The sequence below is a fragment of the Myxine glutinosa genome, chromosome 12, assembly GCF_964187855.1.
Source record: "Myxine glutinosa chromosome 12, kmMyxGlut1.1, whole genome shotgun sequence".
NCBI lineage: Eukaryota > Metazoa > Chordata > Myxini > Myxiniformes > Myxinidae > Myxine > Myxine glutinosa.
The window spans coordinates 23759010-23786036 of NC_136272.1; the positions used below are offsets into that span (position 1 = coordinate 23759010).

Consider the following 27027-nt stretch of genomic DNA (forward strand, 5'->3'; position numbering starts at 1 on the left):
TGGAAGTTTTTTGCAAAGTGAGTGAGAGATACCTTTTCTGGCTTGGTGTGTTCATGCTTGTACACACATTGTATTCGGTAGTCTATTGAGCTTTTCACGTACTCTGATAATCCTGCAGTCATTGTCCTGTGCACTTGATTGGGTTCCATCAGGCCGCCACCTCCTTCTTTCCTCAGCAGGTACATTCATGGCATGCACTGATTTTTGTGGAATATTTGTGGATGGTGAGGAGATTCCTTGTTTTGATATCTAGTTTTTTGATATCCGCTTGTGGTTTGCGGATAGTTTACTATTCCGCAACTGTACTGGAACACTGGTACGGCTAGTTGGTTTATGGCCTTGATTTTGTTCCTTGGAGTGAGATATGTTTTCACAATCAGCCTCGTTCTATGCAGGTATTCTTTGGTAATTGTTTTGCACATTTTTATCGTCGGCGGAGGCATTATGTATTCAGGTTGTCCGTCCGGCTGTCCGTCCGTCCGTCCTTGATAGGTTTTCATTACCGCGATAATTTGAGAACGGCTAAAGGGATCTTAGTCAAACTTGCACATGTATGTATAATGAGGTAACGATGAACTGATTAGATTTTTGGGTCAAGAGGTCAAAGGTCAAAGTCTGTAATAGGTCTATAACTTGAGAACGGCTGAAGTGATCTAATTGAAACTTGGTACAGGTATGTATAATAATGTAAAGATTAAGTGATTCGATTTTGGGGTCATAGGTCAAAGGTCAAAGTCTGTAATAGGTCTATTACTTGAGAACGGCTGAAGTGATCCAATTAAAACTTGGTACAGGTATGTATAATGATGTAAAGATTAGCTTATTCGATTTTGGGGTCACAGGTCAAAGTTCAAATCTGTAATAGGTCTATAACTTGAGAACGGCTGAAGTGATCCAATTCAAACTTTGTACAGGTATGTATGATGATGTAAAGATTAGCTTATTCGATTTTGGGGTCAAAGGTCAAATCCGTAATAGGTGTATAACTTGAGAACGGCTGAAGTTATGTAATTCAAACTTGGTACAGGTATGTATAATGGTCAAAGGCCAGAGGTCATGTCAGGTAAAAATGTGCTAACTTGGGCACAGCTGAATGGATTTAAATCAAACTTGATACAAGTATTATAATGATGGAATAATGCGGGCTTATCAGTCGACGTCGTGACGTCGAAGAGTGCCATTCTAGTTTATGACAAATTTGGTGGACCTCTTCTAATCCAAGGTATTTGTAAGATGCTTCATTGTCTTGCTCCTGTATTGTTGTGTGTAGGTCGATTTTTATGTTGGCCATTTTTGTTGATCTACCTTTCACGAATGTGCACTTGATATATTTATCGAACGAGGCGAAATTCCATCTGGATGTCGTTAGGGAACAGTTTCATTAATTTCAGTTGTCCAATTTTTCGTCGTTCGGTGCAAAGTGTTTTAAATTATCCATTTCCAGTAGATGTGTCACCTTTCTTGATTCTTTGGACGTTCTTTTATTGGATGTTAAGGTGTCTCCGTGTCCTTGCTCATTAATGAGGTTACTTAGTGGGTCCAGGGCCAGGCAAAAGAGGACAGAGGAAATGCTGTCTCCTTGGAAGATCCCACATTGCTTCTTTACTCTTGGTATTTCAATCTTTCCTTCTGAGAGCTGCAGGATTAGTGTGGTATTCCATAGATACATGGCTTTCTAAATCAGCTTGATTATTTGGGGATTTATCTTGTACATTTGCATGCACTTTACACTTTTTATCATCCATTAATGTAGGACACTGTCAAAAGCTTTTTATCCATGCTGTGGACAGTTTGGTTCTTTTCGTTTTGCAATTTTTGAGTATGGCATTGTTTAGTAACAGGTGGTCTATTGTTCCGTAGCATCCTCTCTTGCATCCCTTCTGTTCTTCCTCTAGGCCTCTTTGTTGTATTAGGTGGTGGTACATTGTTTCTGTGATGATTCCTGTTAAAAGTTTGTATGTTGTTGGTTGACAGGTCATTGGCTGATATTTGTGGGGTAGTTGGATCTCTTCATATTTTGGGATGAGGCAGGTGTTACCTTCTGTCAGCCATATATATATATATATATATATATATATATATATATATATATATATATATATATATATATATATATATATATATATATATATATATATATATATATATATATATACGGCAATCAAAATACCGTATATATATATGTACCAAAGAATGGGGACCAAAAAGGCCAACCCCCGCTCTGCGGGGAAAAAATGTCCTCTAAAGGCAGGTCCATTTTTTTTTCCATTCATATACGTATACATATATATAAATTCATTCCGTCACCAGTAAACTTGAGATTGTGGGGGTTGTTGCAGGAGGAGAGATGTTATTTGTGTGGAGGTGTGGGAACGGTGCAGCATGCACTGAGTGCATGTTCAGTAGCATTGGCAGCAGGACAATACAGGTGGCGACATGATCACGTGCTGGCGGTGGTGGTGCAGATGGTGCAACAAGAGGTGCTGAGGTCGAGAGAAAGATGAGTGGAGAAGGAGACTGATGGGGGGGAGGTGTGGTTTGTCAAAGAGGGCCAAGTGGTAAGAGGTGGAAAGAGGAGGAGGTGGAAAGCAAGAGGGCTGTCAGATGCTTGTGATTGGCAGGTGGTGGCGGACCTGAAGCCACAATTGGTATTCCCAGAGGAGATCTGTGTGACTAGGTTGCGGCCTGACATTGTCATTTGGTCAGGTGCAACAAGACAGGTCATCTTAGGGGAATTGTCGGTACCTTGGGAAGAGAATATGGAGGAGGTGCACGAGACGAAGAGAGGAAAGTACACTGAGTTGGAGGCAGAGTGCCGGGAGAAGGGTTGGCGAGTTTCATGTCAGCCATTTGAGGTGGGGTGTAGAGGGTATATTGGCAATTCCTTTTCTGGATTTCTTGCTCGGCTGGGAGTGTGTGGGACAGAAAGAAGGAGGATGTGTGACAAGGTGGCTCAGGTTGCCTTCAAAGGCTCATTTTGGATATGGAGGAAGTTTATGGAGGCACGTCGAACGGTGTAGGTTGGTTGTGTGTGGTTTTTTCTTTGGTTTTGTTTTGTTACGATTATCATTTCTTATGTATATGAGTGAGTGGGTGAGGCTGTGTGTTTTTGCAGGAACTAATTTTTGCATGAGTGTGTGTTTTTGTATGTTGAGTGGTGTATGTTGTAAGGGTAGGTGGTTGGTTGGTGTTGTGTGTGTATGTATGTGTGTATGTGTGTGTGTGTGTATGTGTGTATGTGTATGTGTGTGTATGGGTGTGTATGTGTGTGTATGAATGATCTGGTGTGTTTTGTTGGTGAGTGGTGAAGGGTATAAAGAAGTGTTCCACCATGTTTGTTTAGTGCTGTGGATTCTGGATGTGGTGGTGTTGTTGTTGTAGTCTGCGTTCGCACTGGCTGGGGGTGGGGGTATGTACGCATCCAGGTGTAGTTGCTGCATGTGGATGTGGATGTGCCCCTGCTGGCCCACCTTAGCTGACCGTATCGAGGTTGAAGGGCCGAAACGGGATGATGCTGAGGACCTCGACTGAGGACCCGGTCAGTGCGGCACACTTGTGACCAGGTGTGTTTTGAACTCTTTTATATATATATATATATATATATATATATATATGTATATATATATATCTATATATATATATCTATATATATATATATATATATATATATATATATATATATATATATATATATATATATATATATATATATATATATACAGTATATATATATATATATATATATATATATATATATATATATATATATGTATGTATATATATATATATATATTGTTACGGTTTTTAGAACCTTCACTTTGTAAATAATAACCCTTGTAAATAATTCCCTGTAAATATCCCCATTTTGTGTAAAGGTCAAAGGTCGCACCCTAGCTAGTCCATATTGCAACACGTAGGACACATAGAAACCTCTTTAGATATCTCATTAGTATGTGTTCTAGTTAAGGATCTGATCCCAATAGTTTGACTCAGCGTTTGCATTTAACAAATAAGATAGGCCCCTTCAATTATTCCCAATCTCTCTCTCCAGCCATCAATTAACACCCACAGTCGGGGTTGCTCATTTTCCTGCCCTCCCCTGCCTTTTGTTGGCCGCGTTTTGCTGCACAAGACGCCATTAAGCACGCGGTCAAGTCCGGAGAAGAAGGGGGGAGGAGCTATCGAGTGAGGCGGATCCCTGTTAAGGGTGGAGCCAATGAGCCCTCATCACCCAACCAGGGCCGAGGCCAGCGCCTCGGTGGGCGTATCCAGATGAACCGCGGCTTAATACGCGAGCGCACTACATAAGCGCTCGCGTGGGAATGCTTCAGGGCAGAGAGTGGCAGTGTGGCAGGGTCGCAGAGAGAGAAGTGAGTTGGTGCTTCATGGCTTCGGGCAGAGCAGAGCGCAGAGCGTGGTGGTTCGTGGCAGCCGAGAGGAGAGAGGGTTGGCGCGACGTGTCAGAGCTGGTGAAAGGGACTGCTTGGCAGAGCTGGAGAGAGACGGTCCGCTGGCGTTCAATAACGACCATACCAACCGCGCTGCCTGCCGGACTTTCGCCGCAGCACCAGAGACGTGAGCCGGAGTGAGCGTGGACGAGAACCGGACTGGTGCCCACGCTGATTGGCTGGCCCTTTCTGCCTGCTATTCCCCATACGTGTAAGTCCGTTTGTACTGTCCTGGGCATGTGATAATATAAGACTGTATATGTATAAGGTTTGCCCTGTGTATCTGCTTCTTCTCCTTCACTGTACATTCCCTTTCGTTTCTTCTTTGGTTATGGTTTTGTATATAATTAATAAATTACACCTGTTCCTTCTTGTTTTTGGGTTTTCCTCTCATCCAGTCGCTTTAGTCTTTTCCCTGATTGAATAATTGTGGCACGATTAGGAACCGCTATAATCGGGTCTAGTCTTTGTTAATGGCCTGAGTCGTGGCTCGCTTCGCTCGGCGTGTCCATTACAGCCGTGGCTCGGGCGGGGCTAATTTCCTTGCTTACCGGAAGGCGCTGGTAATTAGGTAATAGGAGCAATTGGCCTACCACCCTATTCAGCGCTGACCGGAAGTGACGTCATAGCTCCAGGACTCGGACGGCCAGCTTAATAGACGAGGGGATTAACCCCCCCCCCCCCTCGGTAAGGGGAGCGCCGAACCCGAGATCCGCAACAATATATATGTATATATTATATATATATATATATACACACACACTACATGATCAAAAGTATGCGGGCACCCCCTTCTAATGAGTGGATTCGGCTGTTTCAGCCACACCCATTGCTGACAGGTATATATAATCAAGCACACACCCATGCAATCTCCATAGACAAACATTGGCAGTAGAATGGGCCATACTGAAGAACTCAGTGACTCTCAAGGTGGCACCGTCATAGGATGCCACCTTTCCAACAAGCCAGTTCGTCAAATTTCTGATATGCTGGAGCTGCCCCGGTCAACTGTAAGTGCTATTATTGTGAAGTGGAAATGTCTTGGAGCAACAACAGCTCAGCCGGGAAGTGGTAGGCCACACGAGCTCACAGAATGGGACCGCCGAGTGCTGAAGCGCATAAAAATCGTCTGTCCTCAGTTGCAACAATCACTACTGAGTTCCAAACTGCCTCGGGGAGCAACGTCGACACAACAACTGTTCGTCAGGAACTTCATGAAATGGGTTTCCATGGCTGAGAAGCCGCACACAAGCCTAAGATCACCATGCGCAATGCCAAGCGTGGGCTGGAGTGGTGTAATGCTCACCGCCGTTGGACTCTGGAACAGTGGAAATGCGTTCTCTGAAGTGATGAATCACGCTTCACCATCGGGCATTCCAACGGACGAATCTGGGTTTGGCGGATGCCAGGAGAACGCTACCTGCCCAAATGCACAGTGCCAACTGTAAAGTTTGGTGGAGGAATAATGGTCTGGGGCTGTTTTTCATGGTTCGGGCTAAGCCCCTTCGTTCCAGTGAAGGGAAATCTTAACGCTATAGCATACAATAACATTCTCGACGAATGTGTGCTTCCAACTTTGTGGCAACAGTTTGGGGAAGGACTTTTCCTGTTTCAGCATGGCAATGCCCCCGTGCACAAAGCGAGGTCCATACAGAAATGGTTTGTCGAGATCGGTGTGGAAGAACTTGACTGGCATGCACAGAGCCCTGACCTCAACCCCATCGAATAGCTTTGGGATGAATTGGAACGCCGACTGCAAGCCAGGCCTAATCGCCCAACATCAGTGCCCGACCTCAGCAATGCTCTTGTGGCTGAATGGAAGCAAATCTCTGCAGCAATGTTCCAACATCGAGTGGAAAGCCTTCCCAAAAGAGTGGAGGCTATTGTAGCAGCAAAGGGGGGGGGGGGGGGACAACTCCATATTTATGCCCATGATTTTGGAATGATACATTCGATGTTCGGGTGTCCACATACTTTTGGTCATGTAGTGTATGTATATATATATATAGACAGACTTGGCATTTAATATGGAATTTTTTTTTTTCTTGACTTGGGGTTTTTTTTTTGTTTTTTTGTTGTATACATAATCGAGGCTCGTGAAAGAGCTAACATTTATCACACAAACAAATCAAACAGACAAACAAACAAAGTATATGAAAAGGGGAGCGGTAGACAAGATGGGGAGAGAAGGGGAAGCAAACAAACACAACATTTGAGAGCAGGGACATCGGGAGATGTGTGGGAGGGAGAGGGCTTGGGGGGAGGCAGGATAGGTATAAAACGCAAGGACACCAAGGACTTCCAGGAAATAAGTTGGTATTTCAAAAAAGTGGATTTGGGGTGAAATTAGCGGGGGTAGAAAAGATCAAGATTTTGGATGGGGGAAGATAAGAGATAGTGGTGAACAGCTGTTTTAAAGACCTGGAGGGAGGAGTGGGATTGAAGAGAGTGAGGAAGTTTGTTCCAGAGGTGGGAGAAAAGAGGAATGAAGGAGTGAAGGTGAGCAGAGAGTCTTGATTTTGGCAGTTTAACCATAAGAGGGTTGCAGGCAGATCTTGTGCGACCTGCAGGAATATTTGTGGGACAGAGCCCAGAGAGAGCTGGAGGAGCAATGCCGGAGAGGAGTCGGTAGAAGACAGAAAGACCACCAACCTGCCTGCGGTGAGTAAGTGAAAGGCCCTCGGAGGTAGCTTCATCACGGGAGATTCCAATGATTCTGAACGCTTTGGTTTCAACAGCGTGAAGACGAACTAGTTGTGAGGCAGGAGCACCAGCCCAGAGGGGAGAGCAGTATTCCATTGAGCTGCGGATGAAAGCGTTGTATGTGGTGAGGAGCTCAGGTGTGCCAAGGAAGGACTTCGCATGACGGAGGATGCCCAGTCGGCGACTGGCTTTGGAGGCCAGATTTGAAATGTGGCTTTCCCAGGAAAGATCATGGCAGATAGTGAGACCCAAAAGCCTGAGTGACAGAACTTCTTCGAGAGGATTATTCAGAAAGTGGATGGGAGGGTTGTCCAGTCGGTCTTTTCGGAGAGACATCGTAAGAGTGTGAGATTTGTCAGGATTGAAAGACATGTTCCACTTGTTTGCCCAGTCAGTGAGTTTGTCCAGGTCTGCAGAGAGTGAGAAGGCTGCAGACTGCCGACCTGAGGGATGAGGAATGGAGCAGCAGAGAGTGGAGTCATCAGCAAAGAGGCAGAGAGGATTTTCAAGAGAGTCGGAGAGATCATTGACGAAGACCAGAAAAAGCACAGGGCCCAGAATACTGCCTTGGGGAACTCCAGCCTGAACCAGAAGAGGAGATGAGAGAAACCCATTCAGGGCCACACGTTGACTACGACTGGAGAGGAAGTACACCAGCCATGCGTGGAGATTTCCATGGATACCAAAGGAGGAGAGTTTGGTGAGCAGAGCGGGGTGCCAGACCATATCAAAGGCACATGATATGTCGAGGGAGACAGCTCTCATTTCCTGTTTGGCATTGAGGACCACCATCCATTGTTGAGACAGCAGAAGCAGCATGTCCAGAGTAGAGTGACCTGGTCTGAAACCAAATTGATGATCAGAGATCAAGCCATTGGAGAAGAGGAAAGATTTCATATCCGAAGCAATGATGGATTCCATGACTTTGCTGATAATTGGGAGAAGGCTGATTGGTAATCTTAACTCAGTATATCAATCTGGTGAGTTTCTTTTACACTTTGGTGATTTATTTGTTAAAAGAAGCATGTCACTGATTGTCTGTCGCAGCAAGAAGTCAACAACAGGATTATATCACAGGTGGCGTGGCAAAATGTGCGGACAGGTGCATTTGATGATTGGCTTCACAGTCAGGTATACAAGGGTTGTTGCGTTCTGTATTAGTGGAAAACAACTGCTGCACGTCTCCAAAAGTTATTGCCGCTTCCTCTGGAGATGGTCCGTCAACTCGACAATGCTGTTTGTCATGGAGTGGTGGCTTTACGAAAGTACGGCATGAAACAGCGTGCTATTGCTCGGCAGTATGGCAACACTCAAGGTCAGGTGTCAAAGATCCTGAAACGAAATGCTCAGAGGTGTGTCCCTACTCCAATACCGAGGCCAGGACGTCCCCACAGAACCACAAGGAGGGATGATCGCCAGCTGCACCAGTTAGTCCGCAATGGCCGTACCAAGTCAGCTAATCGGCCTAGGGCTGAGTGGCAGCAACTGACAAATGTGCCTGTATCCAGAAGGCTAGTCAACCAACGACTGGTTCAAGCAGGCTATCGTGCCAGGCGTCCCCTGAGAAAGCCACGCCTGACCAGATAACACCGCCAGCGCTGATTGCAGTGGGCCAGAGAGCACCGTCAATGGCAGCCAGGACACTGGAATCACATGATCTTCAGTGACGAGTCTAGATTTCTGGTCTATCGTCAAGATGGCCGCGTCCGAGTGCGCAGACAAGTGCATGAAGCCTACAACAAAGATTGTATAGTGCCAAGAGTCCAAGCTGGAGGTGGTGGGGTGACGGTTTGGGCTGCTTTTCATGCAGGGGGCAAAACTGACCTGGTTGTTCTGAATGGAAACCTGAACCAGTTCAAGTACAGGGCCATTCTGGAAGAAACATAGCTTCCATTTGCTCGTGCAGCCTTTCGAGGAGACTTTGTCTTCCAAGATGACAATGCACGGCCTCATTGTGCTCGCATGATCCAACACTTTCTTGCTGACCATGGTGTAGAGCATATGGAGTGGCCTGCCATGTCCCCGGATATGAATCCGATAGAGAACTTGTGGGCAGAATTAACGCGTCAAATCGACCACTTGGACCAGCAGCCGACCTCTGTGCGTGAATTGCAGCAGGCTATTGTCACTGCATGGCAAGCGATTCCTGTCCAAACCTTGGCAAATCTCGTGAACAGCATGCCTCAACGTGTACGTGCTCTCCTGAATGCTCGTGGGGGTTACACGAAGTACTGAACTGTAATTTTACTGTCCGTAATCCCAGTCGTAATTTAACTTTTGTTTTTGTTAAAAAAAAATTGGCTAATGTGCAAAATAAAGAGATACTTCTGGAAAACGTACCGAAGTTTAATACAGTACTGTCCATGAATTGAGTTCGATATCAGTTTACATCACTTTCAAGGATCAATTTATTTGTTTTGAAATGTCAAATGTTGTTTTTGTTTCTTTTAAAGGTCACATTAACAAAATCTATAATAATTTCAACATAATTCCAATGAACTTTTGGTTCTAAGACATCTTGAAAAGTAAGTTCACCCCCACAAAAAAAATATTCCATATTAAATGCCAAGTCTATATATATATATATATATATATATATATATATATATATATATATATATATATATATATATATATATATATATATATGTATATATATATATATATATGTATATATATATATATATATGTATATGTATATATATATATATATATGTATATGTATATGTATATATATATATATGTATATGTATATGTATATATATATGTATATGTATATGTATATATATATGTATATGTATATGTATATGTATATATTTATATATATGTATATGTATATGTATATATTTATATATATGTATATGTATATGTATATATATATATATGTATATGTATATATATATATATATATATATATGTATATATATATATATGTATATATATATATATATGTATATATATATATATATATATATATATTTATATGTATATATATTTATATATATATATATATGTATATATATCTACACACATATATATATATATATATACAGTATATATGTATATATATTTATATGTATATATATTTATATATATATATATATATATATTTATATGTATATATATTTATATATATATATATATATATATATATATATCTATATATATATATATATATATATATATATATATATATACAGTGGAACCTTGACTTACGAGTGCCCCAACTTACGAGTTTTTCGAGATACGAGCCGTCGCTCGGGCGGTTTATTGCTTTGAGATGCGAGCCGAGATCCGAGTTACGAGCTTTCGCCACCCGGTCACGTGGTTATCTTGCCGTTCAAGTACAGTATCTGTCGTATAGCGCTGCATTTTAGTTTTCGCATTTCGGTTATTTTGAGTTTACGCCGCCAGGTGGGTTCCGGTCACGTGGTTATCTTGCCGTGCACATACAGTATCTCTGTCGTATAGCGCTGCATTTTAGTTTTCGCATTTCGGTTATTTTGAGTTTACACCGCCAGGTGGGTTCCGGTCACGTGGTTATCTTGCCGTGCACGTACAGGAGCTCTGTCGTATAGCGCTGCATTTTTGTTTTCGCATTTTGGTTATTTTGGAAAATTTCATGTTCATGTCAAACATTTCATGTTCATGTTCATGTTTTCATGTTCATGCCATGCCAGGCCACAACTTGTTCAGAGTGCCGGCGATAGCTCGCCTTCTCTTTGTGGAAAACACGGTGAGATCCTTAACATCCAACAACTAATGGGACGCAAACGGGGCGCCCAGTTTAGCGGTACACACATTGATGAATCACCCTGCCTGTGATTCACCCATGACAGGTTATAGCTGGGTCGGGATTCAAACCCAGGCTGGACAGTTTAGACTTTAGAGTCAAGTGTGCGTACCTCCAGTCCAGGCCATCCTGCCAACTTGTATGCTGCATACAGGTGAAATATAAAGCGCGAGATATTTATATATATACTGTATATTTAAAAAAAAATTGGTGTGGTTTTTGGCGGGCTGGAACGGATTAATAGCATTTCAATGCATTTCAATGGGGAAATTTGATTTGAGAAACGAGCAAATTGAGTTACGAGCTCGGTCACAGAACGAATTAAACTCGTAAGTCAAGGTTCCACTGTATATATATATATATATATATATATATATATATATATATATATATATATACAGTATATATATATATATATATATATATATATATATTATATGGATTTGTGTGTCATGACATAACATCCCACAAATTCTGATATGGATTGATATTACGATGTCAGAGAAGACTGCAGATGTCAGGACTCCAAGGGGGATACGAGGGGTGTTCGAAAGTCCTTGGAAGGAAATACTCGTGATACACAAAGAAACTTCTATGTTTCCTTTAATTAATTCGTATAGTTTTTTTTTCTCAATTCCTTAATTTTCTGTCAAAATCTGCATCAATCTGTCTTGGCATCCTCACATCGTCAATATCCCCAAATCTCCCTCCAGGAAACTTGGTTTCATGTGAAGAACTCGCACCTACTTCAACTCCCATCAGCTTCTCATTCTCCAGAAATCCCAAGTCAGACCGGTGATGGAATATTGCTCCCATGTCTGGAGCGGCGCTCCTGCGTCAGTCATCACTATTCTGGATCGCGTCCAAACAGGAGTGTCCGACTGATTAGCGATCCGACTTTGTCCAACCTTTGGCCCACCGTCAAGCACTCTGTTCCCTTGTGCCTCTTCTGCTGCTACTACCACAGCTGTTAAACTCTGTTTATGCCTGGCTGCTGCTCATCACGCTTTCTGTGTTATCCTTCCTTCTCTTCGTACCAATCGCCATGCCTCCTTCTTCCTTCTCCCCGACACTCCCACTCTTTGGAACAGCCTCCCCAGCAGTGTATCCCCAACTTCTATCAGCTTGCAACAATTCAAGTCACAAATAAATAGTTTAGATCTAATTTAATTATTACTTATTTCCATCTTCATTCTTTGCTTCTTCACTGAGGGAGTGTCTCTTGGTTTTTGGGCTCAATCCTTCCCCTGTAGTGTTAAAAAAATACTGTAGAAGTAAAATAATTCGAAAGGATCTGTTTTGTCTCTCCAATTACATTTAGTTTCATATTGAAAAACTAGAATGACAATCAGTAGACCAACATACCTCTGACAGGCTGAACAGCTTACGTTTTGTATCCCACTGATAGGCCGAATCTGGATTCGAACCTGAACCAAAATCTAATCGGATCATTTTTGTCACCTAACCAATAGTCCAAGTCCAAGTAATCATAAGTCATCCATAACTTTTTAAAATATCATGTATTATCTTGCTTTTCACCCGATGTCTCAATGGTGAAGAATCACTGAAAAAATTTAATAATTCTTGTATTCGAATCCATATTCAGATCTTTACCAAAATCGAATCGATTCGGTCTTATCACATACCCAACATGTCCACCAAGTTTCGTCCAAATCCGTCCATAACTTTTTGAGATATCGTGCTATGTATCGGTTTTAGCCCTATCGCTCAATAGTGAAGAATCACTTTAAAAATGCTCTGATCCGGATCCGGATTCAAATCTTCACCAAAATGAAATCACTTCTTCCTTGTCACATACCCAACCTGTCCACCAAGTTTCTTCCGAATATATTCCTAACTTTTTGAGATATCCTGCTATATATCATTTTTGGCCCTGCAGGGAGAGGGATGGAAAACAGCCTAACATGACCCCAAGCCAAGATACTGCTTTGGCAGAACCAACACAGAGTATGGTACAACACACACACACACACACACACACACACACACACACACACACACACACACACACACACACACGCACACACACACACGCACACACACCCTGAGTAAGCAAATCGATGTAAATTATATTACAATGATTTATCATAGTGTAGTCAGGTTCACTATGTCAATAAATTATATTTCGTTCAAAATCATGGTAGATTAGCAAACCTATACATTTTTGGAAAGGTTATAGCATAAGGAAACTAAAAATCAATGTTTACATTTGGAGAGATACCTGTATGGCGGCCATTTTGGATTTTCAAAATGGCCACTGTAAAATACATATTTTGTTCTATTTCTGCCTCTAATTACCCTAAAAACTTTTTAAAATATACTAAACCTATATTTTCAGGGACAAGGAAACCAATGAAAGTATCAAATTAGTGCTACGGGGAATGGTAAGACACGAATCAAAGGTTTTGAATTGCAAAATACTGTCTTTATATTCGCGATAAGTTGCATAATCAAATACATGTTATCATTTTGTACAGGCAGTTAATAACATCAAAATGTGTCACAATAATTCATATCACCAAACATACACAGGCAGTCAGCAAAATCATATATACACATGCAGTCAGTATAACTTCACATATACACAGGCAGTCAATGACAAAATATACACAGGCAGTCAATGGCATCAAACATACACGATTACAGAATATGCCATTTAGAGTTCGTCATCACTGTCCTGTGTGTCGTATCCGACAATATAGTCCGCATCGTTTTCACAGTCCGTTCCACACAAGCAAAGGTCGGTCAAATTGATTGGCAAATCGAATTGGTCGAATGGTCGATCGAATCGAATTCGATGAATCGAATCGAATCGAATCGATCGAATTGGTCGAATGGTCGAATGGTCGATCGAAGCGATTGGTCGAATGGTCGAATTGGTCGAATGGAATTGGTCGATTGGTCGAATTGGTCGAATTGGTCGAATCGAATTGGTCGGAATTGGCAAATGTAAACATTGATTTTCAGATTTTCCATGTAATAACGTTTCCAAAAATGTATAGGTTTGCTAATCTACCATGATTTTGAACGAAACAACATAGTGAACCTGACTAGTGGAAGCTTGCAGTGTAGTTTGGCTTTCTGTCTGAATTGGCTCAGATAACAAAGGTGTCTCTCAGGTCTATACCTGCAAGAAAAGAAAACTTCCGTAAAACTTCAACCAGAAAATTGAGTTCTGGATGCAAACGAAGCGGCCCGAACAAGAATGGCCCATTAATCACGTCGGAATGAAAAGCAATTACGTCCTCAATGACCGAACCAACAAATCACAGAAATGTTGAACAATGTCATTGTCCACACATCATTCACAGAACACCATGGTATTGCATAGTCTGGATTGCTAATCAGGTAACCCTTACACAAACCCCCAATTCTGGACAAGGACAAAACATGAACCGAATGGAACAAGTAAATCTCACAAACTTCATCAAAAAAATCACAAATTCATCAATTTCCACCATCTCTTGTCTTCCCCCATCCAAAACCCTGATCTTTTCTACCCCCGTTAATTTACCCCAGATTCACTTTTTTGAAATTCCGACTTCTTTCCTGGAAGTCCTAGCAGTGTCCACGTGTTTTATACCTCTACCCTCCCCTTCCCGTGCCTCCTCCCCCCAAGTCCTCTCCCTCCCACAGATCTCCCGATGTCCCTGCTCTCAAATGTTGCACTTGTGTGCTTCCCTCTCCCTCCCCATCTTGTCTCCCGCTCCCTTTATCTTATGTTTTATGTGTCAGTTTTGTCTTTTTGTGATTAATGTTAGCTCTTACACGAGCCTCGATCTTGTGTACAAAAAAGGGAAAAATAGGCCTACATGAACCTCTGGTGTGCAGTGTAATCATCACTCATTCATTAGGCCATTGGAAGCCCACAGCAAGAATGGCGGAGCAGGTTTCAGGTCCCTGGTGCTGTGGCTCGACAACGGTGAAAATATGAACAATGTCGTCTTGTGAAAAAAAAATCTACAAAACGGTTTTCCCAAAAAGAAAATGAAAGAGGGAACACGGTGTTCCACTCATACCTGGATTCTGTCTTCAGGTAGTTCTGTTTTCATCGCAAGCATCTCTCGTGCGTAAACGTCTGGGTAATGCGCTTCGTTAAAGGCCTTTTCCAGTTCCTCCAGTTGGTAGGAAGTAAAAATAGTCCTGTGAATGAAGAAAATACCACACATGGTCCCCTGTAAGGAAAGGCAGGGAATACAACTGGGACGGTAGTTTTCCGAACCCAGAACGAGTAGAAATATATTTGGGGACGAAAATGGAATGCTGACTGGGGATATGGTAGCGGTTGTTTATAGGTTGATACACTTTGCTTTATATGGAAAACTTCACAATATTCCTTCCTAAGAGTTCCATGATTTAACTCGGTTAAGCCAACAATGAACCAATCGAGGTTTCTATAGCGACAGACTTTCTAGACAACAAAATTATTGTGCAGAGATGCTAGCACGACTCCATCTTTACATACTTCTCATACTCTTTGATCTTTGATTGAATAACCTTAATCTTTTCTACCCCCGTTAATTCACCCCAGATCCACTTTTTTGAAATTGCGACTTCTTTCCTGGAAGTCCGAGCAGTGTCCATGTGTTTTATACATCTCCCACCCCCCCCCCCCTTCCCATGCCTCCTCCCCCCAAGCCCTCTCCCTCCCACAGATCTCCCGATGTCCCTGTTCTCAAATGTTGTACTTGTGTGCTTCTCTCTCTCTCTCCCCATCTTATCTCCTGCTCCCTTTATCTTATGTTTTATGTGTCAGTTTGTCTTTTTGTGATTAATGTTAGCTCTTACACGAGCCTCGATCTTGTATACAAAAAAAAAAAAACTCCGGTTTTCACAGAACACTTTCTCCATACTAGTGTATCCAAATGTATTCATGTAGCTTGTTTATTACATTAGATCAGAGGTGGTCTTCTGGTTCATCTGGTAAGGTAACCCAGAGGTTGTGTGTTCAAATGTGGATGAAAGAGGTCGTAGTAGTCAAGGTTGTGGATTATAGAAGCTTCTGGAAACTGAGGTTCTCACAGGAGAATTACCATGTCACTATCGAACTGTATGTAAAAACCCAACTGGCTTACTAATGACATTTGGAGAGGTGCTGGTCTCGTCTGTCCATCCCATCTGGTGCACATTTCTTGCCAGTGCAGTTAATTCTCAATACTCTTTCTGTGCGGGAGGATTAGCCAAACGGTATTTTACAAGAAAGAGCGAGAGGGTAAGATTTTCCATGGTTGGCAAACATATTCCAAATATTTGAGTCGATGGCAATTCTATCAAGGTCTGCAGATAGGGAAGAGGCAACTGTCAGCCTATCCGATGGGTGAGGGATGCTGCGGCAGAAAAAGTCCGCGAGATGTGGGTTCGGGGCGAATCAACGGGATATCATAAAAGGATTGGGTAGGATTGGAGAATGACATGAGATGGCCACGCAATGCAGGCAGAAAGTCCAGGAGGGAAGAGAGGAGTTGAACTGACTCTAGGTGGTTCCACAAATGTGAGAAAAGAGGAGCAAAAAGCTAGAGGCATGCTGTATAAGACTGGAATTTGGGAGTTGAACTTTTGATGCAAACGCCCTGCCTTCAAAGCACCAATCTGCACCAACTGCACAACTTCTGCACCATCATGTCCAAAATCGCTTTCTTCCAATCTCTTTCCAAATCCATCTCCCCCACTCACCTATCCCCCCTTCCCCTTTGCTATCACCATCTCTTCCCTTCTGGATTTTTTTTGATAATCTTGAAAGCTAAAATACTGTGTCTTTCAGACCTGACATGACACCCAAGTTTAGTCACAGTTACAGTAAACAGCAAATTGACTGGGTAAAAATTTTAAAAAAAACCAAGTAAGAGCAATCAGAGATCGCAAACCCTCGCCAGAATGTATTTTCAGTTGTTTTTAAGGCTTTTGTGTTAAAACAAATATGGCAGCCGAACCACGTGACCGATGACGTCATCATTATTATTTTTCTAATCTAATTTATTCCTAGATTATGCTCAAGAAATTTCATCTTGATCGGATGAGGTTTTGTACTTGTCGAATTATGACGTCATAATGGAGGCACCTATGCCATCATCATTAACATATTTTATTCCTCATGGAAAGTTATTTACAATGAGCCATGTCTCAATTTTTTCTCTTCAGCGCTTTCAGAGATATAGAGGTGCAATTTTTTTCGGTTTTTTCAAGATGGCGGCCGAACCACGTGACCTATTACGTCATAATTATCATTTTAAAAATCTACAGGTCGAGTTGCACCTATGGTGAAAATTTCCTGTCAATCGGACTAACGGTTGCAGAGGAAATCATATTTATTCTGTGCAGACAGACAAACAAACAGACAGATGAAAAATCGGTCAGAGACCGAGGACTTGCCGGAATGTACTTTTTTTAAATCGGCCATTTTGGATCAAAATAATAATACATAAGGACATGGGTTGAATCCCTGCTTGAGAGAATGCCAACCCACTCCCCGCCATCACAGTGGTCTCTCCAACTCACAATCCCACGAGATATGCGGAAAGGACGACCCAAAACCAATTATCTTCTTTTTGATTCATATATAAACATCATTAAAAGTAAATAATGAACTCGTTCAAAGTTCAAACGACGTGGGTTTAATCTCTACATGAGAGAATTCCACATAGCTATTTGGGCGGTGTATAAGCTAACAGATCACTGTCTCCATTGATCTTGCCAAGGCCGTAACACCTATCGGCCCAAAATCTTTTTAACTGTTGACTTGGTAGGTTTTACAATGAAGGAAACACGTATCGGGAGTACATACGACATAGCGATTGTGAATGTGACAGCTCTGAGGCGTCTTTCGCTTCGCATCGCAGTGATGGCGAGCACCAACATGGCGGCTGTAAGATTAAAATCTGGCTTCAAGCCCCCTCACCAGCCAAAATCTATTCCGGCGAATCTATTCCGGCAAGTAACAAACCAACCAACATACTTGCCGGAATCTATTCTGGCAAGTAACCAACCAACCAACATACTTGCGGGAATATATTCCGGCAAGTAACAAACGGACAAACAGACAAGGGTGAAAACATAACCTCCATCCACCTTTGGTGGCGGAGGTAACGAAATCAGGATGAAGGTCCCAATGAAAATCCGCCTCGTCGCAGCTTCATTTAAACTGTCGAATCCTTCCGCTGTATCACTCCGCCTCGCCCCGGCTTTACGCTGTCGGTCACGATTTTCACGTTTTGGGTGACCTTGAGCTTGAGCTTGGGCCTAGAGAGTTAAAAAATTGTGCACAGTCTATTCCAGGGCAAGGCAAATATGTGTGTAAAGTATGGCGATGCTATGTGCAACAATGTAGACGTAGTACTGCGCACAAACAGACAGATAGACAAACAGATAGACCGTAACACCTAGAAATCGGTCAGAGACCGAGGACTTTTTTTGTTGATTTGCCAACCACTCCCCGCCATCACGGCACTATTCTGTTCAGCACTTTCGGAGATATAGAGGTGCAAAGTTTTTCAGTTTTTCCAAGATGGTGGCTGCGAACCACATGACCGATGACGTCATCATTTTTTTTTTCTCCACCAGTTTATGCCGACATGGTGCTCAAGAAATTGCATCTTGATTGAATGAAGTTTTGTACTTGTCGAATTATGACGTCATAATGGAGGCCTTGGGCCTAGACCTAGAGAGTTAAAAATTTGGCACAGTCTATTCCAGGGCAAGGCAAATATGTGTGTAAAGTTTGGCGATGCTATGTGCAACGATGTAGACGTAGTACTGCGCACAAACACACAGACAGACAGACAGACGGACAGACAAACCAACCAACCAACATACTTGCCGGAATCTATTCCGGCAAGTAACAAACAGACTCAAATGCAATACCTGTCTGCAATACTCAAATGCAATTATGCAATAAAATTGGGTCAATGTCAAATGTCATCCCCGCGTACTTTTTTATTTACATTATTGATGAAAGGTTACATTCTGAAAGCCCCAGCAGACTCTGAGATAGAACTTGCCAAGAAAAAAGGAAAACCTAGGGGGTTAGTACTCCCAGGGGTCTAAGAAACTGCAAGGTACCATTAAAAACTGGGGGCACTAATTGTAGAAGCAAACCCTACAGCAGCTATCATATAGGGGGAGGCATAACACGAGAAGATTTAAAATCAACTAAACTTTATGGAGGTAAATGTAATAGTAGCTTCCGGTGGAAAATATGATCAGGTCCAAAAGAAAAATATGGAACAGGCGGGTACAGGTGTAGGAAAGGAGATTAAATAAAGATCGAATGCACACGTATAGATAGGTATTCGGTAGGTATTCGTTGTTGAATGCATGTCTATACCTGTCGATGCTGCACATCCTTTCCTATCATTACCCTGCACATCCTTTCCTATCATTACCATGCACTCGCGAAGCGAAAAGCAGGGTTAAGTGATCGGGTGCGTCCATACGTATGTCGTACGTGCGTGTCTGCATTTTAAAAATTCATTTTCTGAGCAACTGTTCGTCCGATTGACACGAAATTTTCACCATAGGTACGCATCCTACTGTAAATGTTTTCATGATAATTATGATGTCGTAGGTCACGTGGTACAGGCGCCATCTGGGAAAAACCGAAAAACGTTGCACCTCTATATCTCCAAAACCGCTATATGGGAAAAATTGAAACGTGGCTCATTGTAAATAACTCCATATTGGGAATAGTTGTTGTTAACGTGACGTCATTGGTGCCATAATTATGACGTCATAATTCGACAGGGACATGCTTAGTCTGATCAGTTTGAAATTTATTAAGCATGATCTGTGCAACAATTATATTAGAGAATGTAAATTTATGATGTCATCTGTCACGTGGTCTGGCAGCCATATTGGATCAAAGAAAAAAAAACTTAAAAACAAAAGAGTTGCTTCGCACAAAGTTGACTGCGTGGGGTGAGTATTCTTTGACTATAAATACCGTTTAGTTAATCCTTTCATTGCGCATGCTCCAAAATAATGAAGGGAAACTTACAACAAATGGATTTCTCTTTCTGATTTTGTGCCTCCACCACCAAAGGCAGACGGAGGTTGTCAATCCTTTCACCCCTGTTTGTCTGTCTGTCTATTTGTCTGCTTGTTACTTGCAAAATTCGAAGATTCGCAAGTATATTGGTTGTTCTGGTCTGTGATTCTGTCTGTTTGTTTGTTTGTTTGTTCGTATGTCAATCGCTTACAGGTCACAATTTTATTGCGAGAATCCTTAGTCCCCTAAAAGCCATGGACCTCACTTGACCTTTTGTCTGAGGGTCTTCTGCAATAACACTTGAGGGTCACTAGTCATAATCAAAAAGCCCCCCACCACATTGGTAAACCACCTCAGTACCAAGCGAATAGGGTGCAAAATAGAATTAATTAATAAAATCTCTCTTGCCTTTTTCAGGTTCTGCTCATCTTAGTTAGTGACATAGAAAAATCTCCCACATGGAATAGGAAAAGTCCCACGTGGCAAAGAGACACGTCTCACGTGGTAAAGAGACAAGTCCCACGTGTCAAAGAGACAAGTCCCATGTGTCAAAGAGACAGGTCCCACGTGGCAAAGAGACAAGTCCCACGTGGCAAAGAGACAGGTCCCACGTGGCAAAGAGACAAGTCCCACGTGGCAAAGAGACAGGTCCCACGTGGCAAAGAGACAAGTCCCACGTGGCAGAGGCAGGTCCCACGTGTCAAAGAGACAAGTCCCACGTGTCAAAGAAGTGTCACGTGTCAAAGAGACAAGTCCCACGTGGCAAAGAGACAAGTCCCACGTGGCAAAGAGACAAGTCCCACGTGGCAAAGAGACAAGTCCCACGTGTCAAAGAGACAAGTCCCACGTGGCAGAGGCAGGTAGGTCCCACGTGTCAAAAAGACAAGTCCCACGTGTCAAAGAGACAGGTCCCACGTGTCAAAGAGACAGGTCCCACGTGGCAAAGAGACAAGTCCCACGTGGCAAAGAGACAAGTCCCACGTGGCAGAGGCAGGTCCCACGTGTTAAAGAGACAAGTCCCACGTGTCAAAGAGACAGGTCCCACGTGTCAAAGAGACAGGTCCCACGTGGCAAAGAGACAGCTCGCTCGTGGCAAAGAGAAGTCTCACGTGACAAAGAGGCAGGTCACACGTGTCAACAAACAGTCCAAGTGCCATGTGGCAAAAATAAAATGGTGTCCATAACAACAATTTCACCACCATTATAATCAAATGGGATATTTTTGTGATTTTATTATTGCCAAACTTCAGGAAGTTTCGAGATAGTAGATTTAAACTTACACAGCTTATTTGTACGCATGTGTAGTATATGTGTGTACAATCTGGTCAAAATTAGTCAAAGGACAAGAAAGGTCAATGCCATCCAAAACATTTAAACATCTATTAAGCAGCCATAAGAAAATGTATCAACCAAATTTGTTATGCACAACATTCCATCAAGTAAAACACTTGTCGGTCAATTATTCCAAATTACACTATTGCTGTTTCCATGGCAACTATTGTTTATTTGGACTTCACAAGGATCGTGCAATGCACATCTTTGTATGTCAATTGCCAACAGGTCACGAATCACCAATTAAACCAATCTTCAAGAAACTCTACCTAATGTTAGTTTGTCATAAGCAAGAAGCCTATTGATGTTGAGGTTGAAAGGTCAACATAGGCCAAAGGTCAATAACTTAAGTCAAACTTCTAAAATCCTCAATTTTCATCCGGCTGATTTGAAATTTGAAGAGGATTTGCATATTTGGCCAATTAATTCAACAACCAATGATTTTTAAGGTCAAAGTTGTCAGGGATTTCACAAGAATCACGCTCAGCACGAAGTCTATCTTGTTCTGCCTGTCTGTTTGTTTGTCAATCGATTACAGGTCACATTTTTACTCCGACCTTCACGAAACTTAACCACCCGGTAGAGGTAGTGACAAGCTGGCTGGAAGCCTATTGGTTTTGAGGTTAATAGGTCATGAGATCAAAGGTCAAGGTCACATATCTTTTTTTTCTTTTTTTTCTTTTTTTTTGTATACATAATCGAGGCTCGTGAAAGAGCTAACATTTATCACACAAACAAATCAAACAGACAAACAAACAAAGTATATAAAAAGGGGAGCGGTAGACAAGATGGGGAGAGAAGGGGAAGCACATAAACACAACATTTGAGAGCAGGGACATCGGGAATGTGTGGGAGGGAGAGGGCTTGAGGGGAGGCGGGGTGGGAAGGGGGGAGGGGTGGGAGAAGTATAAACACAAGGACACCAAGGACTTCCAGGAAAGAAGTTGGTATTTCAAAAAAGTGGATTTGGGGTTTTTTGGGATTTTGGATTTTAACTGATTTACCTGATATTATATATACTAGGGCATGCCCGTACTATATATAAGCTAGGACGTGCCCGTACGTGGGTGCCCGTTCCTTGCCAAAAAAAAAAAAAAAAAAAAATTTGTGTAGGGGTGTGTGTGTGTAAACATCCTAGGGCGTGCCCGTACGTGGGTGCAAAAAAACATGCGTGCAAACAACAACAAAAAAAAACTTTGAAACCACGTGGCAGTAACGACCACAGAACCCCCCCCCTCTATTTACATGAATGGTTTGGTCCATTCGCAACGACCACAGAACCCCCCCCCTCTATTTACATGAAATGGTTTGGTCCAAAGCGAACGGCTTGCGGTGTTTGGTAAAGAAATCGCCATAGCTCGGTAACTACTTGTCCGATTAATTTCAAACCTTGAAAAGGCACATCCTCGGGTCCCCAGCAATATACCTGGCAAGTTTCAAGTATATCGGACCGGTAGTTGTCGAGAAACAGCGGTCACAGACAAACATACAAACATACAAACATACACACATACACACAGAGATTAATGGAATTATAGATAGATATATACTGTATATATATTGTTATGAATTAGGGGTAAAGGAATATCTAGATCCAGGTAGATCTGCATAGGTAGGTGCTCGACTGTCGTGCTAGGGAACCTCACCTGTAATAAGTTCTGTGTGTAGCCCGAATGTCAGATTAAGCTTGTATCTTCGTCCCCACCACGAGGGGGCGGGGCATGCTAATTCGTATCGGGATTATGGGTAAAATTCTCTTGTGTGTCGTTCCCTCTGTGAGCAACCCAGTGTCCCTTATGGCAATACATCCTATAGACACTTAGATAGGCCCATTAGCGCACCACACATTAAATAATTCCCCCCACTGCCACAATGACTTTGGAAGAGCCAACAGGCAGCAGCCACGTAATACGCCACCATGGGCGACCAACATCGTGCCAGGCAGGCTGGAGCCACACCCAGGAGAACGTGTAATTGGTCGGGGAAGGGACAAAAAGCTTCCCCGTGATTGGTGAAAGGAAGGTGGAAGGGAGCGGCACACTGATTGGCCACCGACCGTTGACACCTTGGCCAATCAGTGTGGAAGGCGCAAATATTCGGCCAATCAGTGCGGAAGGCGCATTACCACTCCTTAGAAGCAGGTCGCTGATTAGAGGGCAAGGGCCGGTGACGTCAGAAGGCGGGAAAGACCACAAAAGAAGCGAGGGCCGCGAGGCAAAGGTGTAGTAGAGGGAGAAAGCTGATGTCAGACCGCAAGTGACAAGACGACTCGCTCGCCAGCATTTTAGCTTTCTATCTCTCTCTCGCTTTGGTTTCTGCCCTTTCCAGACCTTCCTTCTGCCCTTGCTTTTCGTTCCGTTTGGACTTTTCTTCCTTTTCCATCTGCGAATTTGCCTGCTTGACAACAGATGTTGGAGCGCCATCAATTCTCCTCCCTGGCATCCACGTACGAGCAAGGCTTGCTGCTGGAGCAGACGAAACTGGAGCGAGTGGGTGGCTCGGGGCCTGGCAGTGGGCGAGCGGGAGCACATCGAGGCCTTTCTTCACGCCAACCGGAGCCGCGTTGGCCGACAGACGCTGCACATCCAGACAGATAAGCACAGACGCGCAAACAACGGTTGCTTTCATTCGTTCTCCCATCATGTGTATTTGAAGTGTGTGTGTAAGAGCGCTCAATAGGGGGTTTAGTTTTTATCATCACGTTCCATTGTTCTCGGGTTCCGTAATAAATATTTCTTTCTTGTACATTTTACCCCCGTGTTCATTTAAGTTCATTCCCTACAGGATCGGAGCTGCTGGTGAGATCGCTACAGGTAAGAGCTCGCCGCTTCTTCCTCTTTCTTCTTCCTCCCGTGCTTGTATAGTCAAAGTCTGTCATTGATTAAACGCCACAATTTAAGTTCGTTTGGCCATCCGCGAGCCCACAGTATTAACCGAGGGCATTCGCGCAACAATAACGGAAAAAACATGGATGTATGGTGAACCTTCGTTGAGGTGAAGTCTTGGTCGACCCATGTGAGAACTGAGAATGTATATTAATTGCGTACTGTTTGAAACAGAGTTGGACAGTGGGTACGTCTATTAATTACTTATTATTGGACCTTGACTACCCTTTGGACCTTTTAGGACCCTTTATACCCTTTAAACCTTTCGATTTTACACCCTTTCGACCCCTTAGCTTTAGGGTTATAAAGGGACCCTTAAGTCCCTTTATAACCCCAAGACCCTTTTAGCCCCCTAAATCCCCGTAAGACCCCTAAAACTCCTGATAACCCCAAGGCCTTTGAGATACTTTATAACCCTAAGACCCTTTAAGATCCCTAAGGACTCAGACCCTTTACACTCTTAAGACCCTTTAGACCCCTGAAGATCCTTATTACCATTTAAAAGCATTAAGACCGCTAAGATCCTATGGACCCCCTTAGAACTCAGTCCACTAAGACCCCGTATACTCTGTTAGACCTTCTGTCTGCCTTCTGCAATAACAATTGAGGGTCATCAGTCATAATGAAAAGGTTTCAAAAGGATCAAAAGGTTTACCATCGGTAAACCACCTCAGTATCAAGCTAAGAGGGTGCAAAAATGTAATATAATAAATTAATGAATAACATTTATCTTTTTTGTTTATCAGGTTCTGCTCATCTTGGTTTGTGGCATAGAGAAAAGTCCATCGTGGAATAGAAAAGGTCCCACGTGTCATACAAAAAGTCCCACATGTCAAAAAAAAGTCCCACGTGGCATATAAAAAGTCCCACGTGTCATAGAAAAAGTCACACGTGGCATATAAAAAGTCCCACGTGGCATATAAAAAGTCCCACGTGGCATATAAAAAGTCCCACGTGGCATATAAAAAGTCCCACGTGGCATATAAAAAGTCCCACGTGGCATATAAAAAGTCCCACGTGGCATATAAAAAGTCCCACGTGGCATATAAAAAGTCCCACGTGGCATATAAAAAGTCCCACGTGGCATATAAAAAGTCCCACGTGTTGTAGAAAAAGTCACACGTTTCATAGAAAAAGTCCCACGTGTCATAGGAAAAGTCCCACGTGTCGTAGGAAAAGTCCCACGTGTCATAGGAAAAGTCCCACGTGTCATAGGAAAAGTCCCACGTGTCATAGGAAAAGTCCCACGTGTCATAGGAAAAGTCCCACGTGTCATAGGAAAAGTCCCACGTGTCATAGGAAAAGTCCCACGTGTCATAGGAAAAGTCCCACGTGTCATAGGAAAAGTCCCACGTGTCATAGGAAAAGTCCCACGTGTCATAGGAAAAGTCCCACGTGTCATAGGAAAAGTCCCACGTGTCATAGGAAAAGTCCCACGTGTCATAGGAAAAGTCCCACGTGTCATAGGAAAAGTCCCACGTGTCATAGGAAAAGTCCCACGTGGCATATAAAAAGTCCCACGTGGCATATAAAAAGTCCCACGTGGCATATAAAAAGTCCCACGTGGCATATAAAAAGTCCCACGTGTCATAGAAAAAGTCCCACGTGTCATAGAAAAAGTCCCACGTGTCATAGAAAAAGTCCCACGTGTCATAGAAAAAGGCCCACGTGTCATAGAAAAAGTCACATGCATCATAGAAAAAGTCCCACGCGTCATAGAAAAAGTCCCACGCGTCATAGAAATAGTCACACGTGTCATAGAAAAAGTGGCACTTGTCATAGAAAAAGTGGCACGTGTCATAGAAAAAGTCCCACGTGTCATAGAAAAAGTCCCACGTGTCATAGAAAAAGTCCCACGTGTCATAGAAAAAGTCCCACGCGTCATAGAAATAGTCACACGTGTCATAGAAAAAGTGGCACTTGTCATAGAAAAAGTGGCACGTGTCATAGAAAAAGTCCCACGTGTCATAGAAAAAGTCCCACGTGTCATAGAAAAAGTCCCACGTGTCATAGAAATAGTCCCATGCGTCATAGAAATAGTCGCACGTGTCATAGAAAAAGTGGCACGTGTCATAGAAAAAGTGGCACGTGTCATAGAAAAAGTGGCACGTGTCATAGAAAAAGTGGCACGTGTCATAGAAAAAGTGGCACGTGTCATAGAAAAAGTCGCACGTGTCATAGAAAAAGTCCCACGTGTCATAGAAAAAGTCCCACGTGTCATAGAAAAAGTCCCACGTGTCATAGAAAAAGTCCCACGTGTCAGAAAAAGTCCCACGTGTCATAGAAAAAGTCCCACGTGTCATAGAAAAAGTCCCACGTGTCATAGGAAAAGTCCCACGTGTCATAGGAAAAGTCCTACGTGTCATTGAAAAAGTCCCACGTGGCATATAAAAAGTCCCACGTGGCATATAAAAAGTCCCACGTGGCATATAAAAAGTCCCACGTGGCATATAAAAAGTCCCACGTGGCATAGAAAAAGGCCCACGTGTCATAGAAAAAGTCACATGCATCATAGAAAAAGTCCCATGTGTAATAGAAAAAGTCCCACGTGTCATAGAAAAAGTGGCACGTGGCATATAAAAAGTCGCACGTGTCATAGAAAAAGTCCCACGTGTCATAGAAAAAGTCACGCATAATAGAAAAAGTCCCACGTGTAATAGAAAAAGTCCCACGTGTCATAGAAAAAGTCCCACGTGTCATAGAAAAAGTCCCACGTGGCATATAAAAAGTCCCACGTGTCATAGAAAAAGTCCCACGTGTCAAAGAAAAAGTCCCACGTGTCGTAGAATTGGATTTCGCAAGTATCAGCATGGTATCTTTTTTTGTGTGTCAGCAGGATATCTCAATAAGTTATAGACGGATTCA

The 27027-nt window shown here is 42.7% G+C and overlaps 1 protein-coding gene and 1 long non-coding RNA gene across 2 annotated transcripts in view; both read right to left on the bottom strand.

Annotated features, from left to right (window-relative positions):
• LOC144888504 (uncharacterized) overlaps nucleotides 1-27027 on the bottom strand; it is a 502585-nt gene that overhangs the window by 282257 nt on the left and 193301 nt on the right. The gene's annotated exons all lie outside the window — the stretch shown is intronic.
• Nucleotides 1-27027, bottom strand: part of VSX2 (visual system homeobox 2) — a 107767-nt gene that overhangs the window by 47726 nt on the left and 33014 nt on the right. Inside the window, exon 3 of the mRNA XM_068131632.2 lies at nucleotides 14985-15108. Coding sequence (XP_067987733.1) covers nucleotides 14985-15108 — 124 coding nt within the window. The remainder of the gene's footprint in view (nucleotides 1-14984; nucleotides 15109-27027) is intronic.